The sequence below is a fragment of the Microcaecilia unicolor genome, chromosome 1 (genome assembly GCF_901765095.1).
Source record: "Microcaecilia unicolor chromosome 1, aMicUni1.1, whole genome shotgun sequence".
Taxonomy (NCBI): Eukaryota; Metazoa; Chordata; class Amphibia; order Gymnophiona; family Siphonopidae; genus Microcaecilia; species Microcaecilia unicolor.
In genome coordinates, this window is record NC_044031.1 from 639,439,004 (window position 1) to 639,463,270 (window position 24,267).

The window sequence follows — 24,267 nt, forward strand, 5'->3', positions numbered from 1 at the left end:
GAACAGGTAAAGAAATTCAATAATGGAGGAAATGAGGTGAAAAGCTGCCTTACAGCGTTCTCTTCAAGACACCATCTTGTTCCCCCTCATGCTCAAATTTTATGCCAGTGCGGAGAACGTGGTGAAGGCGGTTAGCTTAGCAGAGTTTAAAAAGAGGTTAGACGGTTTCCTGAAGGACAAGTCCATAAACCACTACTAAATGGACTTGGGAAAAATCCACAATTCCAGGAATAACATGTATAGAATGTTTGTACATTTGGGAAGCTTGCCAGGTGCCCTTGGCCTGGATTGGCCGCTGTCATGGATAGGATGCTGGGCTCGATGGACCCTTGGTCTTTTCCCAGTGTGGCATTACTTATGTACTTATATAAATTGTAAGGGGATGTGGCCATGGGAGGGTCAGGGGCATTCCCAGATTTAGGCACAACATTATAGAATAGGGCCACTTCCGTGTCCAACATCCAACACCAGGTTTCAGCAGGGGTAAGTGGCGCCCAAAGTTAGGCGTGAGATCCAAGAGGGTGCTCAGTGTTGAGCGTCCTTTGCTAAATACTGTCTTAGTGTGAATCTTTCCGGCGCCCAACTTTGGATGCCATTTACTGAATCCAGCCCCTTGTGGGCAAAGTTAAGGAGAGAATACAGAAATATACTAAGGAGGAAAAAAGGTTGTAAAGGAGATAAAGAACCTTTGTAAAAACTGTTTTAAATGCTGCCTCTGCTAGTACATTATCCCAGTTATTTGTCTGAAGTGACTTTAAAGTAAATTTCTTAGTTCAGAACACCAGTCCTAGTATGGTCTGCCTCACTGACTGAAGAGTGGTGAAACTGCCTTCAGCCTCCCGGCTCTGGTCCCAAACAAACAAATTCTTTATGTGAGTTGTCCCCCCTTTACAGAATCTGGGCATACACTGCCTTACATATTCAGTAAGAGTAAAGCCAGGGCTGGCGCAGCCTCTCACTACTGACATGTAGCTTTATGGTAACTTTATTGCTGAAATTGGAAATGCTTCACTTCACTTCATAAGAGTCTTTGGGTAACCAGGGAAATTCCTGGTTGCTCAACACCTTCACTGAAAAATACTGCTACATAGATGTCACGTTCAGTGGCTGTGGCAGCCTTCCCACAATCCACTGCAATACCACCTACAGCCTGCCAAAGTGGACAAAATAAACCTGCTTCCACAGTACACACACGCCACTGAGCTAGTACTGCTGCAATATGTGAACCTACTGATGCAATCTCTGTCCTGGTCAGTACTTTTACTGGAGTAATCAAAAGCTCACTCCAAAAAACGGGCCCGTGCCCCTCTTATAAATGGCCACCTTAACAACTCTCAGATCCAGAGTTTACCACTCATAAAATATGATAGCTGGTAGTTATGGGCTGTCAATGCAAATAATCATGGCACTATAGAAATAACAGTCTGTTCCTATTCCTTTGCACCAACATGGTTGCTTTCTCGCAGAATTTAGGTTCAGCACGGTCACCTCACATGCTCTGCTCCTACTCAAAACACAACATTACAATCAAGCTCCAGTGACCACCTCATTTGCACTATGAAGATTCACAGAGACAGCTTGCCTCCCCCCCCCCCCCCCCCCCCCCCATCCCCAACACTTTTGGTATCAAAACAGAAGTTTGGAGTTCTTCATTCTTTGTGGTATTTTGATAGTTACAGGGCTTATTTGAATATTGCAAGAATTTAGAGTAACAATGAAGTGCCCTTGTTCTAAATGGTTTATCTTGGACCTCGAAACACCATGTCTTTAGTTACTGAAGGAGGCTGAAAGCTTTTTGGGTGGTTCAGAGCTATTTCTGGATCTTTCTTTTAACTCTTTCAATGGAGAAGATCCAGTATTCTGTTTGATATCCTCTTTTAAGCTGCCATTGTGGGTGGGATATTTGCTCTGACTGGCAGAATTTGGGCATTTAGAGTAATTTAGGACTATTATTTATTCCTCTAAGGCTGGAATGGAGCCCCACATGTCTGACTAGATTGGGCTCCACTACAAATGCCCATTCTTCCTTCTCAGAGAGGATGGAGTACAGAGCTGTGTCCTTAGCAAAGCCTGGCCTACACTGGAGCTCACTGAGATACTCCAGAGTCCGGTGGGCAGAGGCAGCAGAATACAGCATCGCAGGCGTGCAGCACTCAGTGACAGGCACAACATTATACAGTGCTGGTGTCAGACGCCTCAGCTCCAAAAGATAATGACGCCCGAAGAGTTCTACCAGTGCCATGCTGTACAGCATAAAGAAGAGAAATATGGGCCAGCTGCTGCCCCGATAACCAATGGCCCAGGTGTATGCCAAACTTAAGAGGGTACTCAGGAACATCCCTAGCCCTATCCACTCCAGGATTCTCATGGGCTCAGGGTTCACATAATGCTGCAACCTTTCTGGGTGAAAGAGCTTGAAATAAAGTGCACCCCCTAGAGGTGACTCTGTGAACCGTGCTAGGAGCAAATGATGCAAAATGGAAAATATTTCATCCTCTGGTACCGCATCATCTTCTAACATCAGCACATACTCGGTGTCAAAGGTTGAAAGCACCTTGGCCAGACAGTACACATAGTCCCGCTTCTCCTTTTCGAAGAGGTTGATAGAATCTACCCCCTCAGGCGGTGTTTCCTTTTTCTCACCATAGCGCACCACAGTGGGGAAGAACTTGGCCAGGACAAGGGCATCTTGGTGACTTTGTGGATTCTGGTCAACATTACAGATGAAAAGGCGATGATGGCGGCAGGCATTACCACAGCGTGTCAGGAGGCGGTGAAAACGTGACATCACCTGCAGTGGGTAGTGATACTCCAGCCGGCGTTGAACAGTAACAACAGTGATCACCAGCCACGGCTTAGAGGAAGGTTCATCCGCATTGGCTGATGCCATCAAAGGTGAGTTCGATAGATGCAGGTTATCAAAATATTGGACAGCAGCCTGTGCTTCCTCTAGATTTTTGTCCAAAAACTTCCAACTCATGTGGTCCAGGTGCCAGCTGCGTATAAAATAATATGAGTGCAGAAGATCATGGCACATCAGGGGCAACACTATCCCAAAAGTTACTGCTGTCAAAACGAAGAGCTGAAGGCAGGTGTTGGTGTAACGTTTCCGTCTGTGGCAAGTCAATGATAGCCAGAGGGCCATATTGTCACTCTCAGACCCTTGATTAGACCCCTGTCTGCATGCTCTCACACTGTCTTTGAAGACATTACAGTTTTCAGCATGCCTCCGAGCTGAGCCTGCAGAAAAAAAAGAAAGACATACTTAGAGACCACTGTATTAAAATCTTCAATACCATCAGAAACAGCTGCACACTGATTTTTACCTCTGAATTGTCACCAGATTTGTCTTTTGATTTGGATTTTATATTATTTACTTGTCTGTCCATATCTGAGTTCAATGTAAGTTAAGATTCCAGTATAGTAGGTATTGTCCTGTCCCCGTAGAACACACAGTCTAAGTGAAGTGAGTTTCCAAGATAACAAAAAACATCAGAAGAAGCAGAATTTAGTTAAGACAAGAAAATAGCTTCAGAGACTATTTATCCTTTGAACTAAATAAAAATGTGTCTTATCTAACTTGGGCCCCATATTCAGCAGCACTTATCTGGGTATGAGAAACTCCTACCTAGACTGTGTGGGGGGGAGGAGGGAGGGGGTAATACTATAACTGTGCAATGTACCCACTTCCTATATAATAATTCTCACCTCCAACGTTCTACTACAACTACTACTTAACATTTCTAAAGCGCTACTAGGGTTACGCAGCGCTGTACAGTTTAACAAAGAAGGACAGTCCCTGCTCAAAGGAGCTTACAATCTAATTGACAAAATGTGCAGACAATCAAATTGGGGCAGACTAGATTTCCTGAATAGAGGTATAATGGTTCTGACTTGCCTGGGACCGTGGCTCATTCCGAGTTGGTCTGCTAGGCTCCGTAGATCAGGCTGACATCACCGTAGCCATTATGATGTCAACTTCAGAACCTGGGGGGGGGAAAAAAAAACATGCCTCACAGCTGATCCATGTCCAGAGGAGGGTCGCTGGACATGGGTGGCTGGAGGGGGGCAGGGGAAAGAGGAGGGTCGCTGGACATGGGTGGCTACAGGGGGGGCAGGAGAGAGAGGAGGGTTGCTGAACATGGGTGGCTGCAGGGGGGGCAGGGGGGTCGCTGGACATGGGTGGCTGCAGTGGGCACAGGGGGAGAGGGGGGTCGCTGGACATGGGAACCTTGCTAGCGCCTGGTGTGTGTGTGTGTGTCTCACTCAGGGTGAATAAATAAATTCAAAACTTGGCAAAAAGCTCAGTCCCTTTTCACATCAATGGCCAATGTAGTAAAACAGGGCTTTCTCAAAGTCTTTTAATCATCTTATGCTCTAATCACATAATCCAAATATATGAGTTTAGTGACGCCTTACAAATGACCTATGCAAATTAAGTTCTCAGGGAGAAAAGTACTGCTTCCCTGCTCCCAGGCTCTACACATGGAGGGTCCTAATGGTCCATCCACCATGTCAACATCCTTTTGGGTCTTTTACAACTATAAATGCAGTTCTCAGCTCCCTATTTTAAGGGCTCAAATTTCCCCTTTTAACTAAATAATACTTTCTTCTTCAGGCAATGCTCATTTTATAAGTCTCTTCATAATTTCTCCAATGCTTAAGGCTCAAACGATAAAGCTCAAGGAATCTCAGGCAGCCCCTCCCCAAGGGATAATTTCATACTGGCAATTTATCACTATTCCCCACCCTACAGCTCTCATAGAACTAGTAAAAACAACGTGCAGGTTTCTTTAATTCCTTCAAGTACCCAAAGTTATCTCCTTTCAACTTCTCTTCACATTTCCATATCTTGTAGGTCATGCTGTATTCCCAAATCTGTGCAGTTCATACATTAAATCTTAGATACCAACTCTCTAACAGGATTCTCAGTCTCCTATATCCATAGGGGTGGGCTCCTCCAGCTTCTCCAAACTAGGCTGGGACTCCCCCCCCCTATAGTTGTACTGGGAGGCATTATATACTGTTGGTGCAACCAGGGACAACCTGCATATCCTCTCTCATCTGTTCTCCTATTGGGGTGATTGATGCCTAGGCAACCTCGATCTGGACTCACCTCTAGTCCTAATCCAGTCTGGGATTTCCTCTCTCGCCTGGATTCCCAGTTCTTCAGGAAAGGCTGATCTCTCCCAGCAGGTTTCTCTATGCCTTGCTCTTGCTCTGGATTCTAAGAAGGGGTAACCTCCTGGTTTTGACAACCTGTAAGTGGGCATCCCAGTCATACTCTGCCCAGACACCACCCCTGTATTCACCCACCTGTAAATTATGTGCTACATCAGCTATTGGCACAGTTATCGAATAGTGCTTTGGTGGAATATTGGCAGATACATGCATATATGCTCTCATTTATGCATGTCATTGGCAAGTAACTGTTAAGTGTCTGCTTTGTAGAATTACCCCATGTCTAGGTAGTGCTAAGACAGTCTGGGGCACAGCTGTATGAAATACCCAGGTAGTTATCAGGGAACAGATACTGAATATAGGTGGTATGTGGTTACTTCCAGTAAAACAAATAGGAGGAAATATTTTTTTCACTCAAAGAATAGTTAAGCTCTGGAACTCTTTGTCAGAGGATGTGGTAACAGCAGTTAGCGTATCTGGGTTTATAAAAGGTTTGGACAAATTCCTGAAGGAAAAGTCCATAGTCTTATTGAGATGGACATGGGGGAAGCCACTGCTTGCCCTGGGATTGGTAGCTTTGAATGCTGCTAGTAATTGGGATTCTGCCAGTCCATCAAGCCCAGTATCCTGTTTCCAACAGTGGCCAGTCCAGGACACAAGTACCTGGCAAGATCCCAAAACAATACAATACATTTTATGCTGCTTATCCCAGAAATAAGCAGTGGATTTTCCCAAGTCCATTTTAACAATGGCTTATGGACTTTTCTTTTAGGAAGCTATCCAAACCTTTTTTAAACCCTGCTAAACTAACTGCTTTTACCACATTCTCTAGCAATGAATTCCAGAGTTTAATTACACATTGAGTAAAGAAATATTTTCTCTGATTCATTTTTTTTTGTTAATTTATAACAAGTCTTTATTAATATCAGAGAATGGAGGGAAAAACATCCATTCAACAACAATATAGCAGTACAGGAGACATTTGGAAAATTACAGAGGCAACGGATACATTGGAAAGAACAATCTTCTAGTTCAGCCCTGACAATGTAAGGTAAACATGATGCAAATTCAAAACTTTGAAGGTTTTTAAGAAGGACTACTTTGTAGCTTCATTGCGTGCTCCCTAGTCTACCCATTCCACTCCACTCAGTATTTTATAGACCTTTATTATATCTCCCCTCACCCGTCTTTTCTCCAAGCTGAAGAGCCCCAGCTTTTTCAGCCTTTCCTCATAGGGAAGTCGTCCCATCCCCTTTATCATTTTTGTTGCCCTTCTCTGTGCATTTTCTAATTCCACTATATCTTTTATGAGATGCGGTGACCAGAATTGCACTCAGTATTCAAGATGCGGTCACACCATGGAGCGATACAAAGGCATTATAACATCCTTGTTTTTATTTTCCATTCCTTTCCTAATAATACCTAACTTTCTCTTTGCTTTCTTTGCTGCCACAGCACACTGAACAGAGGGTTTCAATGTATCATCAACAATGACACCTAGACCCGCTTCCTGGTTGGTGACTCCTAATGTGGAACCATGCATCACATAGCTATAGTTCGGGTTCCTCTTTCCCACATGCATCACTTTGCACTTGCTCGCATTAAATGTCATCTGCCATTTGGATGCTCAATCTTCCAGTCTTGTAAGGTCCTTGTGATTTTTCACAATCCTCTTGCAATTTAACAACTTTGAATAACTTGGTGTCGTCAGCAAATTTAATTACTTCACTAGTTACTCCCATCTCTAGATCATTTATAAATATGTTAAAAAGCAGTGGTCCCATGGTAATCCTCCACTAACCAGTTATTGCACAGTAATTTGGACACGCTAATTGATTAGCACAGGAACACCCACTCTCCACCCCCCTGTCTTGCCCCTGCATGAAAAAAATAAAAAATACTTCTTTAGCATGTGGTTTGTGTGCCCCAGTTTGGAACTTACTACAGGACACCTGTGATATGCCATTTTAAGCTGCGGTATGCAGGCGCTACACTTACCACAGCCTCAATTCTTTGTAACCTGCTTCAGACAGATTTGATGTTTCGATACATGCTGTGATAAACACAGGTTTGCCCTACCCCAAGGAAGCCGCCAGAGGGCATTCTTCTACCAGAAACTGGGAAAATGCCATGATAGAGCCAGTAGAGGGAGCTCCAAGGGAATATCTGAGATATACCCCAAAGGGACAGCTAGAGAGCACTCATGTCATAGGATCAGCTTTTCCCTATGGAGGCCACCAGGTGGAGCTATCGAAGTGGGGGAGGGAAAGGTAGAGAAGGAGAGTTCTAGACTGAGATCTGACTGGAACCAAGGGGGCAGGGCCTAAAGAGGTGGGGAGGATTATTGATCACCTCATAAATTCCTTTCTCCCAGTGGAGAGAGTAAGGAGGGGAAGCCAGATGCCTAATGTTTGCTGCTTGATGGGGTATGCCTGGTGACTGGGAGAGAAGGTCTCAAGTAAGGAGGGCCAGGAGGAGCCTCTCATAGCCAGGAAGGTACTAAATGCCCTGATGTTATAAGGGCTGTTGGAGCTGACAATTGGCTAAGTGTCTTGATGCTATGCAGCTAATAATCCTGGCAGGTTGCTGAAGAGTTCAAGCAGGGTCTGTGATGAAATGCTCTGATGTTACAAAGCTGTTGCAACTGATAATTGGCTAAGTAGGGGGAGCAGTGTCCTAAGAGACTGAGCACACATTAAAGAGCTCTTGGAGAGGTATTGTGGACTGGGTTAAAGGGCCAAGTGCACAATGAAGGTTAGGAATTGTGTGACTAAAGCTTAAGCCAAATAAAATTCTTAATTATAAGCAGCATTGGAGTTGCTGTGTGTTTGTCAATGAAACCTGTTAGGAGGAGAACAGAGGGTGATGATCATTTACAAAGAGCGCTGGAACCTGAGAGTGTTGACTGAGTGCTGGACTGTGGAGTAAAGCTTTCCACCCATGTGGTACTTGGAAGGAAGCTAAGCAGTGTCAGCCCCAGCTGGGCCCTGGAAGGGTAACCCAGTTACAATTTTATTTTATTTTTGTTACATTTGTATCCCCCACTTATGGCAGGCTCAATGCGGCGGGCAATGGAGAGTTAAGTGACTTGCCCAGAGTCACAAAGAGCTGCCTGTGCCGGGAATCAAACTCAGTTCCTCAGGACCAAAGTGACAAAGTCCACCACCCTAACCACTAGGCCACTCCTCCACTCCTACAGAATAAAAAATGAATAAATGAAGTGAAACCTTTGCAACTTAACATAGTAACATACATTCACCAAATGCTGCTGTACTGAGGCTGTAATCAGGCCACTGGCAGTTTCTACCTTACTAAGACTATATGCTAGGTTTTTAGTCTTTGGCCCAGCTACCTGGAGAAAGAAACTGGGTTTTGTAGTGTTGCTATTGAATCGGGCATGCTACAGTGTATTTCTTTGTAAAAGCCTGTTAAAGGAACAGTATTTTACTTACTGGATATGGGAGTCACACTCGCTCACAGACACAGGGACAAACCGAAGCCTTCAAAAGACCAAAAGATGACTGGAAGGTAGAGAAAGGAAAGAAGTACAAGAATGAACCAGACAGGAGACTTGGGTCAGAGTGGAGAACTGCTGGTGAAGGTCTCAGTCTTGCAGCACATTATGCTTGCAACAACCAGATGGAGGGTATTTGGCTATTTTACTGTAAAAATCTGGAAACTCTTTGAAGCTCATAAAGAAAGTAACTATTTGCTATTTCATTAAACAGCTAAAGCTTGGCAGTTTAGAAAGGCTTTTGCCTTATTTTCTAATTGGCAACTAGATCTCTGTATTTGTGTGTGGGGGGGGGGGGGGGGAGCAGGTGGACAGTTGGGGCTAGATCCTCTTAGGGAACATGGGGAGGGGAGAAATGTGAAGAATCGTTTGATCCTGTATATATACTTAATTGTCATTTGTTATGTATTGTAATTACTCCGCCCTATTTGTCCCGTTAAATATTGTTAACTGTCAGGAAACTGTTATGTGTGAAATCAAATTTTAGAGGAAAAACTAAGCGAAAGAAGATTTTGGATCAGGGTGTGTGTGTGTGGGGTGGGGGGGGGGGGGGGGGAGTTTGACAGGGACACAAACATGTTTGGCTGCCATGGATGCTACAATGCTGAGTTCCATCTGTGGATGAGAATCAATAGTAGCTCTTTCATAATGAGGGTCCCTTTATAGAGGTTTCTGCATTGTATCTTTCAAAGGTTTGGGAGTATTAAGACCATGAAACTCGTTTACCAGAAGGGAGTGATCTCCCGTGTCAAATGTAGCATTTAAATTGAGTAACACAATGATGACCATTTTTCCTGCACCCCACCCACAGCACATCTCACTGAGTGTGTCCACAAGTGCAGACTCGGAGGCTGATGCAAAAAGCTGTGCATTAGAGCCACGTGCTGATACCTGAGCACACAGGGCGGAATTCAGTAAATGGTGCTCAAAGTTAGGTGCCGGGAAGATCCGCACTCAGCAGAGAATCATTTAGAAACAGAAAAATGAAGGCAGATAAAAACCATATGGCCTATTTAGGCTGTCCATCCATACGATCTACTCTCCCTATCATTCCCTTAGAGATCCTATTGAACTTGTCCCAAGCTCTCTTGAATTCGGATACTGTTTTCATCAGGAGGCCGTTCCATGAATTCACCACCCGTTCCGTGAAAACAATATTTCCTTAGGTTACTTTTGAGTCTGTCCCCTTTCCCCTTCATCCTATGCTCCCTCACTCTAGAGTTTCCTTTCAATTGAAAGAGACTCACCTCATGTGCATTTATGCTGTATAGGTATTGAAACGTCTCTATCATATCTCCCCTCCCCTGCCTTTCTTCCATAGTATACATATTGAGATCTTTAAGTCTGTCCCTATACCCTTTATGACAAAGACCACTGACCATTTTAGGAGCTACCCTGTGGAGTAACAGCAGGGAGACAGGACAGTTTTCAATAGCCCATTTATTCAGGTTATTCTGGAGGGCCAGTGATCATAATGGGGCGGAGGTGGGAGAGGAAAATGAGGGGCCTAAAGGATAATTTTACATGGTGCAAGACTAAAGGTTGTCTAGGGTGTGGAATATCCTTGCACCGGCCCTGCTGCAGCTGTACCATCTGGCTCTATAATCCTTCTTTTGCTCACTGATAAAATTCATTCATAGATCTGTGCCCCACCCCCACCCCCTTTACCCACTGGCATCACCTGCACTTCTGCCACAGCCACAGTCTCGTCTCTGTATTCCACAACCTAATGGACTTCCTGTTTCTCTACTTTTACTGCCTCCTCCTGCTCTGGGTTACCATATGGCTCCAGAAAAAGGAGAACGGATTGAGCCAGCCGGGTTTTACTTCCATTGCTTTGAAAGCAATGGAAGTAAAACCCGGCTGGCTCAATTACTTCCATTGAAAGCACTGGAAGTAAAACCCGGCTGGCTCAATCCGTCCTCCTTTTTCTGTTGCCATATGGTAACCCGAGGACTCCTGCTGCTCAAAATATTGGCATCCGCTACCACCATTACTACTACCAACCATTTCATTTCAGGGCAAAGCTGAAAGCTGGAGTTTTCTGGGCTTTACAATTCTACAGGTGTCCTGTCCTTGGCCCATCTAAGCACAGACTTCTATTGATGCTGTTTTATGGGCCAGTTTTGCAAACTACATCTGTAAAGGAGTGAAAAGATACAGAAACTAAACAACATAACTCAGAACATGTACCGGCATTAAGTCTGCTCCAGTCCCGCCGGCCGTGAAGGGCACCCAGGGCATTGCATGGATCTATTTTGATCTTCCCTATAAATGAGCAGTCAGCAGTCAAAACAAGTGTGCAGACTCTAGCTGTACAGTTCCTTGTGACATCTGTGTAGGGGAAGGAAGTGGTGTGAGTGAGATCCCCGCTCTCTCTTCCATTGCCCTAGACCCTGCTTCTTCCCTCACTTACCTCTTCTACAGTGGCAGTATCAAGACGATCACAGCTCTGGCATGGTGGCAGGGCACATTTCCCTTTTCCTGGCCTGAGACTCAGCTCCGCCCAGTTGAAGAGTCTCTGGCAGCTGCACACATTTCTGTCTCCTTTTAGCCCTTCCTTTCAGCTGCTGCTGCTTAGCTCCACCTTCATCATATGGTTAGACACGGGACAGAGGAGTTAATGTGCCTAAAGGCTTGATTACAGAACAGATGCCCAGTTACCTAGTTCCAGGCTGTAGACTTTTTGTCCAGTCCTGGTTTTGAACTTAAAGTCCCAAGTCACTGTGGGATTTGTAGTGCCTGCTCCAGCCCACTGAAAGCAGTGCTGCAAGTCAAGGAGGGCCCCTTTTACAAAGCGGCGGTAAGCCCAACACGGGCTTACCGCTCACTAAAAAGGAAGTAACGCCGGACTACCGTAGCAGCCCCGCGGTAGTTCCCACCCCCCAGCGCAAGTCATATCAGGCGCTACAAAAATATTTTTGTAGCACCTTGTTAGCACCTCAACGGGTGGCATTAAGGGCTTCACCCCCCCCCCCCAAATGGCCGTGCGGCAAGTGCTTCACTGAAAAAAGAAAGACCTGCCTTTTACCTGCTGTGGTAAAAGGGGGCCTCGGTGCGTGTCAAAAAACAAGTGCCAACAGGGTCCCATAATGCACCAGTAAGGAATGGTTAGAAATCCAGGACTGTCCTAACATCTCCAGCCTGGAACTGGGTAACTTTCTTTTTCTCCCCTGCAGCAGTGCACAGAGCAACTCTGAGTTCTCGTAAAAACAGGAGTCACATAACTTTATGGCAGGACTATTTTTTTTTTTTTATTATTTTATTTTCAAGTTTTTTACATTTAAATCAAGCAATACACTTGTTTGAAAAGCAATACATTTCAACTTATTTGAAGAAAGAAACAAAAAGAAAAAGGTACTGAAATTTCTTGCTCAAGTCCACATTTTGAAGGCAAGATGTTAAGAAATGGAATATATATTATACGAAATTTATCAATAATAAAGCAACAAATGGTAACAGCCAACATTGATCAGTGCAAACTATATTTTAAAGGGTATAGATGTTCTAAGATCCCCGATTTTGCCTTGAGGTAAGGAATGCTGTTAATTGAGCCGGATCAAAAAATGCATATTTATTTGATTGGTATCTCACCACACACTTGCATGGGTATCGCAAGTAAAATGTTGCACCCAGTTGAATTACAGCTGGTTTCATTAAAAGAAATGATTTCCGACGCTTTTGCGTGTCTCTGGAAATATCTGGAAAAATTTGTATTTTCTGGCCGAGAAATGGCAGGACTATTTTTAAATGTCTTATTTATTTATTATTTATTTACGGTTCATTTCTACCCCACATTTTCCCACAAATGCAGACACAATGTGGCTTCCATGAATTACAAAAGTTAAAAGATACAACACATGAATTTAGCAGTAGAATAAGGATAAAACATTAGCAGCAATTAGGATGGCTAAACAGCAGAATTACTAATGGAATACACTTGTTCAAAAAGGTACGTTTTCAGCAGCTTCTTGAAAAGAAGGTGGTCAGCTTGTGATTTTAGGTACAGGGGAAGAGCGTTCCAAGTCTTTGGGCTGGAGTAGTGGAAAGTAGAGGCAAAAAGAAGCTTGTATTTAACACCCCTGCAAGATGGATAATGTAGTTGTAAAAAGGTGCGTGCTGTTGTGATGGCATTTCTAGGTGGGAGATATATTAGAGGAATCATATATTCCGGAGCTAAGCCTTAGATTATTTTATGTGTCAGAGTGCAGATCTTGAATGCGATTCGTTCTCTCACAGGTAGCCAGTGTAGATTGAAATGTAGGGGCTGCGCATAAACCAAGCGCGGTTTGGCCAAGATGAGTCTTGCAGCAGTATTCTGGGCAGTCTGGAATTTCCTCAGTAGATGCTCCTGGCAGCCTGCATAAATCCCACTGCAGTAGTCCAGGTGAGACAGAACTAGCCAGTGAACGAGAGTGCGGAAGAGCTCTCTGGTGAGACAAAACCTAACACGCTGCAGCCTCCACATTGCATAGAACATCCGCTTGGTGACCGCTCGCACTTGCGGATCCAGGTGCAGGTGAGGGTCCAGCTCAACACCCAGAAGTCTAAGGCTCTGTGAAATAGGGAGGGTCTGGTCTTTAATGACAAGGGAGTTGGTGGAAAATCTGGCATGGACGGACGAAAGCACAAGACACTGAGTTTTGTCTTTGTTGATCTTAAACCGGAATACTTCGGCCCAACGTTCCAAGATGGAAAAACTCGCTTCGATCAAATCTGTGATTTCATCTAATGAGGTATGGAAGGGGATGGAGATGGTTATGTTATTACCACAGTAATGCAAAAAATGGGGTAATTTTAGAACAGGGTGACTATAAAAATGTCAGAAAAGTACTATTTTGTAAAGGCAACAGAGATGCCTACATACCTTTGTAAAACAGGCTCCCGAAATGACTCCCAGTAGCACACAAATGTTTTTGCACAAATTTAAACCTGCTCTGAGTCAGGTGTAAATGTGAATGCACACTGAACCTCTTTTATCAAATAGAGTTTTTGAGCCTAGGTTTTTATTTTGAAGCAATTATGTGATTTTGGAGGGTGACAAAATATGCGTTTATCACTGTTTTTCCATTGCCCAATGAAATTTTAGAGCACCTTTTAGGTGGTTTCAGTTCCCTTTCTGTTTCTACATACATAGTAACATAGTAGATGACGGCAGAAAAAGACCTGCACGGTCCATCCAGTCTGCCCAACAAGATAACTCATATTTGCTGCTTTTTGTGTATACCCTACTTTGATTTGTACCTGTGCTCTTCAGGGCACAGACCGTATAAGTCTGCCCAGCACTATCCCCGCCTCCCAACCACCAGCCCCACCTCCCAACCACCAGCTCTGGCACAGGCACAGACCGTATAAGTCTGCCCAGCACTATCCTCACCTCCCAACCACCAGCCCTGCCTCCCAACCACCGGCTCTGCCACAGACCGTACAAGTCTGTCCAGCACTATCCCCGCCTCCCAACCACCAGTCCCGCTTCCCACCACCGGCTCTGGCACAGACCGTATAAGTCTGCCCAGCTCTATCCCCGCCTCCCAACCACCAGCCCTGCCTCCCGATCTTGACTAAGCTCCTGAGTATCCATTCCTTCGGCACAGGATTCCTTTATGCTTATCCCACGCATGTTTCTGTTCTCTGTTTCCCCCTTCCAGCCTCTCTTCTTACTCTCTCTCCTTCCTTCTGTTTCTATCCTCTATTCTCTCTCATTCAGCTGCTCCCTTTGTTCTCTGTCTCCTCCTTTCAGTCTCTGTCCTCTGTACTCCCCTTCCAGCCTCTCTTCTTGCTCTCAGTCTCCCCCTTTCAGCCTCTCTCCTTCTTCTCTGTCTCCTCCTTTCAGTTTCTGCCCTCTGTCTTCCCCTTTCAGCCTCTCTCCTTGCTCTCTCTGTCTCCCCCTTCCAGCCTCTCTCCTTGTTCTGTCTCCTCCTTTCAGTCTCTGTCCTCTGTACTCCCCTTCCAGCCTCTCTTCTTGCTCTCAGTCTCCCCCTTTCAGCCTCTCTCCTTCTTCTCTGTCTCCTCCTTTCAGTTTCTGCCCTCTGTCTTCCCCTTTCAGCCTCTCTCCTTGCTCTCTCTGTCTCCCCCTTCCAGCCTCTCTCCTTGTTCTGTCTCCTCCTTTCAGTCTCTGTCCTCTGTACTCCCCTTCCAGCCTCTCTTCTTGCTCTCAGTCTCCCCCTTTCAGCCTCTCTCCTTCTTCTCTGTCTCCTCCTTTCAGTTTCTGCCCTCTGTCTTCCCCTTTCAGCCTCTCTCTTTGCTCTCTCTGTCTCCCCCTTTCAGTCTCTCTCCTTGTTCTCTGTCTCCTCCCTTCAGTCTCTTTTCTCCCTCTTCCAGCCTCTCTCCTTCTTCTCTGTTTCCCCCTGCATCTATCTTTGTTCTGTCTCCCACTTCTGTCCTCTGTTCTCCCCCTTTCATCCTCTCTCCTTGTTCTCTGTCTCCCCCTTCTGTCTTCTGTTCTTGTCCTTTCAGCCTCTGTCCTCTGTTCTCCCCCTTTCAGCCTCTCTCCTTTTTCTCTGTCTCCCCCTTCTGTCTTCTGTTCTTCCCCTTTCAGCCTCTCTCCTTGCTCTGTCTCCTCCTTTTAGTCTCTGACCTCTGTTTCCCCCTTTCAGACTCTGTCCTTGCTCTCTCTCCTCCTCCTTTCAGTCTCTGTCCTCTGCCGTTCCCCTTTCAGAGCCAGATGCACTAAAGTGGTCGTTAGAGCCGTTCCCTACTGAATTTCATAGCGAATCGGTAGGGAACTGCTATGCATCAAGGAAAGGGAATGCAAATGAGCTACTCGTTGTAGCTCACTTGCATTCTCTATTCCAGCGTTAAGGCAATCGGAAAAGCTTAGTGCATCTCATTACAATAGGGTTTCTACACAATTTGCTCATCTGCATTCCGTTTTCGTTAGCTGCTACCGTCGTCGTAAAATGGCTTTTAGTGCATGCCAGGGTTTACTACTTGCTCGTTAATGGCTCGTTAGGTTTAGTGCATCTGGCCCTCAGCCTCTCTCCTTGCTCTCTGTCTCCCCCTTTCGGTCTCTGTCCTCTGTTCTCCCCCTTTCAGCTGAGCTCCTCCTATCACTCTGTCCTCTGCAATGGCTGCATGATGTTATCACACTGTGCTGCTCTGTAGTGGAACCAGTTGAAAAAGGGTGGCATTTAAGTTAGCCAGCGTTTTCTTTACTCTCATCACCACTACATACCTCTATTTAGTAAGATAAACCTAGCAGGCTGAGGCAGTAGTGTAGCCAGAAGTGAATTTCTGGGTGGGCCCACGCTTTTCCTCCTGCTCCCCCAATAAAAATTGATACCTTTGCTGGTGGGAATCCCCAGGCCCTGCTTGCTGATGACCACCTCCACTGGAACTCCCCAGTCCATCTGAACACTGGTGAAGTTGGCGATCTGCTTACAGCCCCCAACACCGACACTTCCATGTATACTCAGTTCATGCACTTGAACTGAGAATGCATGGGGGTGCTGGCGTCAGCCACTGACTTCATCACTATTCAGACAGCCTGAGGCTTACAAAAGAGGACATGTTCAGCTACTGGGGTATGAGGATCCCCACCAACTACTCCAAAGATGTGCGCTGCTGCTGGGCAGGACCGAGCCCACCCATGGCTATGCATCAGCTGAGATTGTGTGGCTTGGTTTTTACAAACTAAGTAGAGGAGTGTGGTAGCCGTGTTAGTCCACTCTTAAGGTTATCAATAGAAATCAAACAAAATAAAACATGGAAAAGAAAATAAGATGCTACCTTTTTTATTGGACATAACTTAATACATTTCTTGATTAGCTTTCGAAGGTCGCCCTTCTTCCTCAGATCGGAAATAAGCAAATGTGCTAGCTGACAGTGTATATAAGTGAAAACATTCAAGCATTACTATGACAGTAAAATAGATACTATTGGAGATTCTAGATGGAATGTTGCCACTATTGGAGATTCTACATGGAATGTTGCTACTATTGGAGATTCTACATGGAATGTTGCTATTCCACTAGCAACATTCCATGTAGAAGGCTGCGCAGGCTTCTGTTTCTGTGAGTCTGACGTCCTGCACGTACGTGCAGGACGTCAGACTCACAGAAGCAGAAGCCTGCGCGGCCACATTGCTGATCTACAAGGGCCGACTTCTACATGGAATGTTGCTAGTGGAATAGCAACATTCCATGTAGAATCAATAGAAATCAAACAAAATAAAACATGGAAAAGAAAATAAGATGATACCTTTTTTATTGGACATAACTTAATACATTTCTTGATTAGCTTTCGAAGGTCGCCCTTCTTCCTCAGATCGGAAATAAGCAAATGTGATATTACAAACTAAGTAGAAATCAGCAGTGGTGAGGAGAGGGAAGAGAAGTAAAAGGAGACACAAATGCTGCCAATACCATTTTTCAACTGGCCCTGCTCCTCTAGCAGCACTTATGTGACCAATGAGGGGATTGAGCTCCCTGCCAGTGTGATGTGATAACATCATGCAGCTGCTGCCTCTGTCTGGAGAAGCACCAGGACAGTAGAGGAATTAAATCACCAGGTATCTGAGAAGCAGGCTACTTGGGGAGGGTGGGGGGTGGGGGGGGAGGGGAGGATCTTTTGGTTAAAACTGAAAATCCTAAATTCCCCATCAGTTGAGTTTTATCAGGGTTTTTGGTTGTAACTAAAATCAGAGTGTTATTTATATGGTACCCATGTGCATCATAACTTTGACCCAGCTCTGCCCAAACTATGCCCTCAGTCTGCATAAAAGTACGCATGATCATGCTGGCACATGCACTTCTACGCTAGGGATGGGCAGCCAGAAAATTTGTGGGGGGTTTTGTGTGTGTGTGTGTTTTTTTTAATGAATGTTGTTAAGAGTGTACAATCTTCCCCTGTGTTCTATATATGGCATACTTTCAAAATACACATGCAACTTAATTGGCAAATGAACAATAAACTATCAATAATTGGATTCTAACAAGCAGTTATTGATGTTAATTGGCACTGAATAAGATTTGCACATGCAGCTGGCTGGCTGCATGATGTTCTATAACACCGGGTGTCTAAATCCAATAGTTTGCAACCCAAAAGAGAGTGTGGCTATGAGAGGGATATGGGCCGGTAGGGTTGTTCTTAAGAGTTGGACATAGCATTATGCTATAATGGGTTGTTTTGCCCAACTTTGGCACCAGGAATTATACCAGATTTCAGCAAGCATAAAGCTGACACCCAAATACATGTATAACCTGCTGTGATGGGGTGTACATCCCATCACTGGGAAGGAGATCTCCTAGGTTAAGGAATGTATCTCCATGATCCTACAAGAAGACAACTTGGATCTAGTCCTCACTGTTACACGTAGAGCGAATCCCGGAGCCTTGCATGGGGTGGTTGTAGTCAGGCAGAGGAGATTACGTAGGAGGTGGCAAGGGCGGGATTGACTCTCTGGAGGGTTGTGGAACTGCTTCTGGACAGGATTACAACTGAACAGCTAAGCGTTGGAATGATCAGCACTCATTTGCATTCTATTTGCATAGAAGAACTAAATCAGAACTCTGAGGCCCAAAGAAGACTCAGGGAGCTTTAAAGGAAGAGGTTGGGAGCCAGTGAAAACTATTGGGACCCTTGGGTTTTGTGCCCAAGGGGTAAACAGAAGAAATTGTGAAAGAACTCAACCTGACAGCTAAAGGTACTGGTAGGCAGGACTCTCTGACAAAAGGCAAACCAAAACAGGAGACTGACCACTTCTGGGATTTGGTGTGTGCTTTTGGTAAGTTATGTTTTGGGTTCAGCTTATACTTTGGCAAGCAGTATGCTTTGAATGCTGCTTTCTTCAGCCTATGCTTTCAAGTAAGTAGCATGGGAGCATACCTGCCTATCTAAGCATTTAGGTAGAGTGCAAACTTATAAAAACCTCCAACCCCTACTACTACTTATCATTTCTATAGTGCTACTACTACTACTACTACTTGACATTTCTAAAGCGCTACAAGGGTTACGCAGCGCTGTACAATTTAAACATAGAGGGATGGTCCCGGCTCAAAGAGCTTACAATCTAAGAGACAAGTGAACGGTCAGTCCGATAGGGGTGGTCAAATTGGGGCAGTCTGGATTTACTGAATGGTAAGAGTTAGGTGCCGAATGCAGCATTGAAGAGGTGGGTTTTATGAAGATGGTCAGGGAGATGTACACAGCACTGTACACTTGAACATGAAGAGACAGTCCCTGCTCGACAGAACTTACAACCCCTAAAAACCCTCCCATCAGGCACACCATCTCTAGACTACCACTTAGTGCTTCTCTTTCTCAGCACCATTTATACAATTCCCAATGTGCCCTCTTTCTCAATAGTGTACACATGCATAAACTGTTGCTATCAGGAAAGAGAGTGCACTATGTGCATATACAAGGGGATTCTATAAAAGCTGCTTAAATTTGCTTGCTCAAATCTGGGAGCAATCCTGAGATGCACATACAACTAAATTGGGTAATTAGCCAATTAATGTCAATAACTGGGTGTTAATCAATTGTTGATGTTAATTGGCATTGATTTGGATTTGCACATGCATCTTGTTACATGCTATTCTATAGAACTGCATGCTCAGATCCCATGGTGTGCATCTCAAAAGGGGGCATGGCCAAGGGATAGGCATGGGCTCATCAGGGGTGTTCCAGAAACTTGCATGCAGTGTTACAGAATATTGCGGATGCATGCCCAAATTGCGTGCCAGGAATTACACCTGGTTTCAGCAGGCGTAAATCCTGGCAGCCAGATTTGGGTATAGCAATCAGCGCTACGCACGAATCTATAAAGGGCACTCAACCCAGAGCATCCTTTATAGAATAGCGTTAGGTGCTGATTTTTTCTGGCACCCAAATCTGGGCACCATTTACTGAATCTGGTCCATAGTGTGCACTGTTATGTGTGAACAACATTTGTTTCAGACAACAGCCCATCCCTTTTCTATGCATGAATATAATCACAGAATTTTATAAGCACTATTTTCTGTATGTAAAACATACTTTTAATGCAGAAAATGCTTTTTAAAATTATTCCCAAAGTGGTTAAATTTAAAGAGAAGCACAAAAGCCCCCTACATTTGGTCAAACAGCAAAAACAAAAGAGGCAAACTGGAAGTCCAAAGAAGGAGGATGAAGAAGCAACTTCTAGGCCCAGAAACAAGTTTTAAAACTTGTAAAACATATGAGAAAGAATATTTATTTCCAGAAGACCTCACCGTAACCTTGTACGATCTGAATACTGGCTGATATAAATATACTTAAGAAACCCTCCTGATTTCTTTAGTGGGAAATCATTGAAATGTTAAGCTATGTGGCAGGTTTCCATGATACACATGATAGAAATACAAAAATCAAAGGGAGGGGAGGGACATGAGCTGTAACTGAAAGGAAAGAGAAAGGCAAAATACACAATTAGAGAATGTCACTTTACAGGCTGGGGCCTGGGGTGAGACCAGTTAGGGTGTGACTGGCAGCTGTGTGCACTGTTGAAATATTTAGTATAAAGGTGCTGCGGTTTAAATGGGGCCCTTACATCTACTCTTCACATCAAGGAGAAAGGCTGAGTAAAAAGCTCTGTGCAGACAAGTCCCTGGTATACTTGTGGCTGAAAGACCAGTTCACAATGAGATCAATATCGAAGCAATTTAACCAGCCAACAACAGCTCCTGGCAGGTTAAATCACTTGTTCGGGCTAACCAGTCTTATTCAGTGGCACTTAACTGCATAGTGCTTCTAAACTTGAAACTATCTATTTTGGGGGTGTTCCAGGACGGAGTCAGCAATTGGCCAGTTAAGTGCCAGTATTCAGCACTTAACTGGCCAAGGTAACCGCATAAAAGTCAGTCCTATGTTAATGCTGTTCACCATAGCCGATTCAGTGCTAAATATCACACTTAACCAGGTAAGTTTTCGCCAGCTCCTTGAACCTGGAAATTCAATGCCAGAATCCGGACATTGGCCGGCATTACATAAGTACATAAGCACTGCCACGCTCGGAAAAGACCAAAGGTCCATCAAGCCCAGCACTCTGTAGTGTGCTCAGCATCTCAAAGCCATACAGGTTTGCTGTCAATATATATCTTTCTAAATCTGCTTTGAATCTTTAATTTACTGTTCGCTTGGTTGTGCCCAATTAAAATTCTTTATGAAGGTTTAGCCTGTGTTGAGTCAGAAAGGCAATACTGTCATAAAAAGCTGTCCCCATTCGGCTCATCTACAAAGCTAGCAAAACTGATCATGCCACTCCTCTCTCTTATCCCGATTACACCAGCTCCCTGTTCATTTCCGAATTTCCTTTTAAGATTTTAATCCTAGCTCACAAGGCATTTTATTTTGGTGTTCCTGTCTATCTTTCTACCTCATCTGTCTCATATACTTCATCTTGTTTACTCCACTCATATGGTCCTTCCTGGGCCTAGACAGGTCCATTTAGAATCCACTTGACACTCTGCTTTTTACTTTCTGGCTCCCAGTCTCTGGAATTCCCTCCCTGCACACATTAATTCTGAACCATCCTTTTTGGTGCTTCAAGTATCTTCTTAAAACACATTTTGGCCTTTCAGTGTAGCCCCAGTAAGTAGTTTGTCGGAAGCTGGGCCTTCGTTTATCTGTCTGGCCTGACTGAGACTGTCTGAATGTTTGTTCTCTGTCCTGTTTATGATGGTGTTCTTTTCCACTATTTTACTTTATTTTATTGTATTTAAAATCGTAAACAGCTTAGATCCACATGTTTGGAAGATGCAGTATAGCAAGTTTTTAATAAACATACACATAACAGGACTATTACATAAAGTGGGAACGCTTCAGCTTTCACCCAGAGAGTGACTATGAAATGACTGGTCTCTGGAGAAGCACTGGGTGCTGGCACTGGCTGAATAGGCCCAAATGGACAAGAAGGAGAAGGCTGTGGTAGCTAACTTGCAGGGGTGGAGGAGTAACCTAATGGTTAGTGCAGCAGGCTTTGATTCTGGCTACATGGGTTTAATTCCCACTGCAGCTCTTTTTGACCTTGGGCAATCCACCCAACCCTCCAGTATCCTAGGTACAAAACATAGATTGTGAGCCCTCTAGGGACAGAGAAAGTACTCATATATAATATGTACAGTACTATGTATATCTAGTAGTGCTATAGAAATAAGTAGTAGTAGCAGCAGCAGCAGCAGCAAAAGGAAGGAAAAGAGAACTAAGGCTGAATCCTCCAGTGGCAGCAAAGATGAACAGATGGAAAGTTTAGAGGCTGGTGGGATTTGGGCCCAGAGACAGAAAGACAGAGCAAGAAAAAGAAAGCCAGGGTCCAATATTCAAAAAAAGTTGAGCTCCTAAATTAGCCTCCAAATTTGTACTCTATTTTCAGTGAAATTTATGAGCATAAATTTTCAGCTAAAAATCATCTTAATTTAGGGGCTTAAAAGTTATGCTCATAAATTTAAATCTGCCATTCATTTGCCTAGATTTATGAGCCTAATTTATGAGGCTAGAGCTGAAAATCAGTGCTGAGCTCCTTCTATTCTCCACCCTAAATCTGCCACTTTTATGCTCCTAAACTTAACAGGTCAATATTCAATGCGATTTAACTAGCCAAAAACAGCTCCTAACCTGTAAAATTGCCTGTTGAGGTTAAATGTTTATTTTCAGCAGCACTGTGATCTCAAAACTGGGTATTTTGGGGGTGTTCCAGGGACAGAGTCAGCAGTTGGGCAGTTATTTTATTTTTATTACATTTGTACGCCGCGCTTTCCCACTCATGGCAGGCTCAATGCGGCTTAAATGGGGCAATGGAGGGTTAAGTGACTTGCCCAGAGTCACAAGGAGCTGCCTGTGCCTGAAGTGGGAATTGTACTCAGTTCCTCAGTTCCCCAGGACCAAAGTCCACCACCCTAACCACTAGGCCACTCCTTCACTTAAGTGTTGATATTCAGCATAAAAGTCAGTCCTATCTTTATGCGTTATCACACTTAACGGCTACTTGTTAGCTGGCTCTGTAAACCTGGACATTCAATGCCAGTGCCCAGGCATGGGCTGGCATTGAATATCCAGGTTTAGTGCCAGCAGCAGTCAGCGAAACATTGATCGCCACCAGCAGAATATCGACCCCTATGAGTTTTGAGAAATTTTGAGTAAAAATTGATGCACTCAGCCCCAGTACATGTTCAAACAGGCCAATTTATAAGCATAACTCTCAAAGTCAGGAGCATAAATCCTTTGAATATTGGGTCCTATGTTTTTGAGGGACAGCAAGGTCCCACTCACCTTCTCCCTTGCCCTCCAATACACGCAAATAGGGTCACCAGGACTGAAAAGTTCCCAGATGTGCAGATGAGTGAAGTCACTTTCTCACGCCATCAGATGGTGGCTGGAGGCCCCTGAGTGCTGTGTCCAGTTATAAGCCTCACACACTTCAATGTGTCTGAACTTCAAGCATGGTAAAACCAATCCAAAAAAAATAATAAAAAAAAGTGCCCTAGACTTACCTCTGGGTCCTACGGTCTTGGGGCACAACAGGGTCTGTGCATAGGTTTCTGTTTTCTTACTAATTCTCTCAATCCGGCACATAAATTAGGCTTCTTCTTTCTTGGACATGCAAGCAGAACCTATTACCTAAACAGCCAAACGGCAGCAGGAAGGGAGGGGCAGGAAAGGAACAGGGTATGAAATAACGAATTGTGCTAATGCAAACTCCAAGTGATCAGTAACCTCAGACTCTGCAGGGGGAGCGGAGTTCCCTTACAGTATTTCAGAGGGAGCCCTGAAAGAGGATAAAGAAGCATGGAACAAACCAGAGGCAGGGAGGCAGCATTCATTGGACTATAAGTCTTCTAGGTTTGCTTTGTTGACCTCGTGTCAGTAAGAGATAAATGATATGCATACTCTGCAAAGCAGTACTAGAGGATAAGTCGCATGCATACATGTCCAGAAGTAATAATATCGACAAACTAAAGTTATTCACGGAATGCTTTGAATACAATTCGTGAATGTGCCCTTCAGGTGACTACGCTCATATTGTGACAGCAGCAGTCGAGCAGCAGCACACATTCCTAATAACAGATGCCCTGTATGAAATACATGCAAAACAAGTTAGAGGGTAAAGAAACAGGCTTATTCATCCAATTCGCAGATAAAAGGGAGGCCATGATCTACACATTTTAAAAAATGTGCTATTCAGAGCAGAAGCAAAGGCTGCAGGGGAAGCCAAATAGCAGTGAACTGAGTGGTAAAGAGTGTGCAATGAACTGTCAGGCCTGCTGACCTTTGAGCCCTGAAAATGCTTTCCTGGTCTTATTTCTCTGACTATATAATTAATTATTTGTTTTCAGATGTACAAAGTCTCTCAAGTGACTTCATTGCTTTTGTAGCATGGCCCCTGGACTCCCACATGTGCATTATACACAGAAGGTGCTGCCAAATATGTCCTTTACCATAACTAAAGTGTTGTGGTAGCCGTGTAAGTCCACTTTTAAAGGTAAAAACAGAAATAAAACAAAGAAAAGAAAATAAGCTGACACCTTTTTTATTGGACTAACTTAATACGTATTTTGATTAGCTTTTAGGTGGAGGAGTGAGTAACCTAATTAACCAGAACCAGCCTGAGAACCAGA

General features: G+C 44.3%; 1 protein-coding gene across 2 annotated transcripts; it reads right to left on the reverse strand.

Annotated features, from left to right (window-relative positions):
- Nucleotides 1–372: 372 nt before the first annotated feature.
- On the reverse strand, nt 373–23,235 carry LOC115482106 (transmembrane protein 246-like). 2 transcript variants are annotated; one of them, XM_030221684.1, is made up of 3 exons: nt 23,143–23,179; nt 11,112–11,282; nt 373–3,240 (listed from the first exon to the last, which is right to left on the reverse strand). In XM_030221684.1, exon 3 carries the CDS (start codon nt 3,143–3,145, stop codon nt 1,931–1,933), a length of 1,215 nt encoding a protein of 404 aa, XP_030077544.1. In that variant the 5' UTR covers nt 3,146–3,240; nt 11,112–11,282; nt 23,143–23,179; the 3' UTR covers nt 373–1,930. The 2 variants fall into 2 exon arrangements, with proteins under 2 accessions (XP_030077544.1, XP_030077536.1); XM_030221676.1 differs by lacking the exon at nt 11,112–11,282 and having other exon boundaries at nt 23,143–23,235.
- Between the last annotated feature and the right edge of the window lie 1,032 nt (nt 23,236–24,267).

Coding starts and splice junctions, on each gene's coding strand:
- LOC115482106 (XM_030221676.1), bottom strand. CDS start 23,224: ATGTGCCGGATTGAGAGAATTAGTAAGAAAACAGAAACCTATGCACAG. Junction 3,241..23,142: donor CAAGACCGTAGGACCCAGAG/GTAAGTCTAGGG, acceptor TTTTTTCTGCAG/GCTCAGCTCGGAGGCATGCT.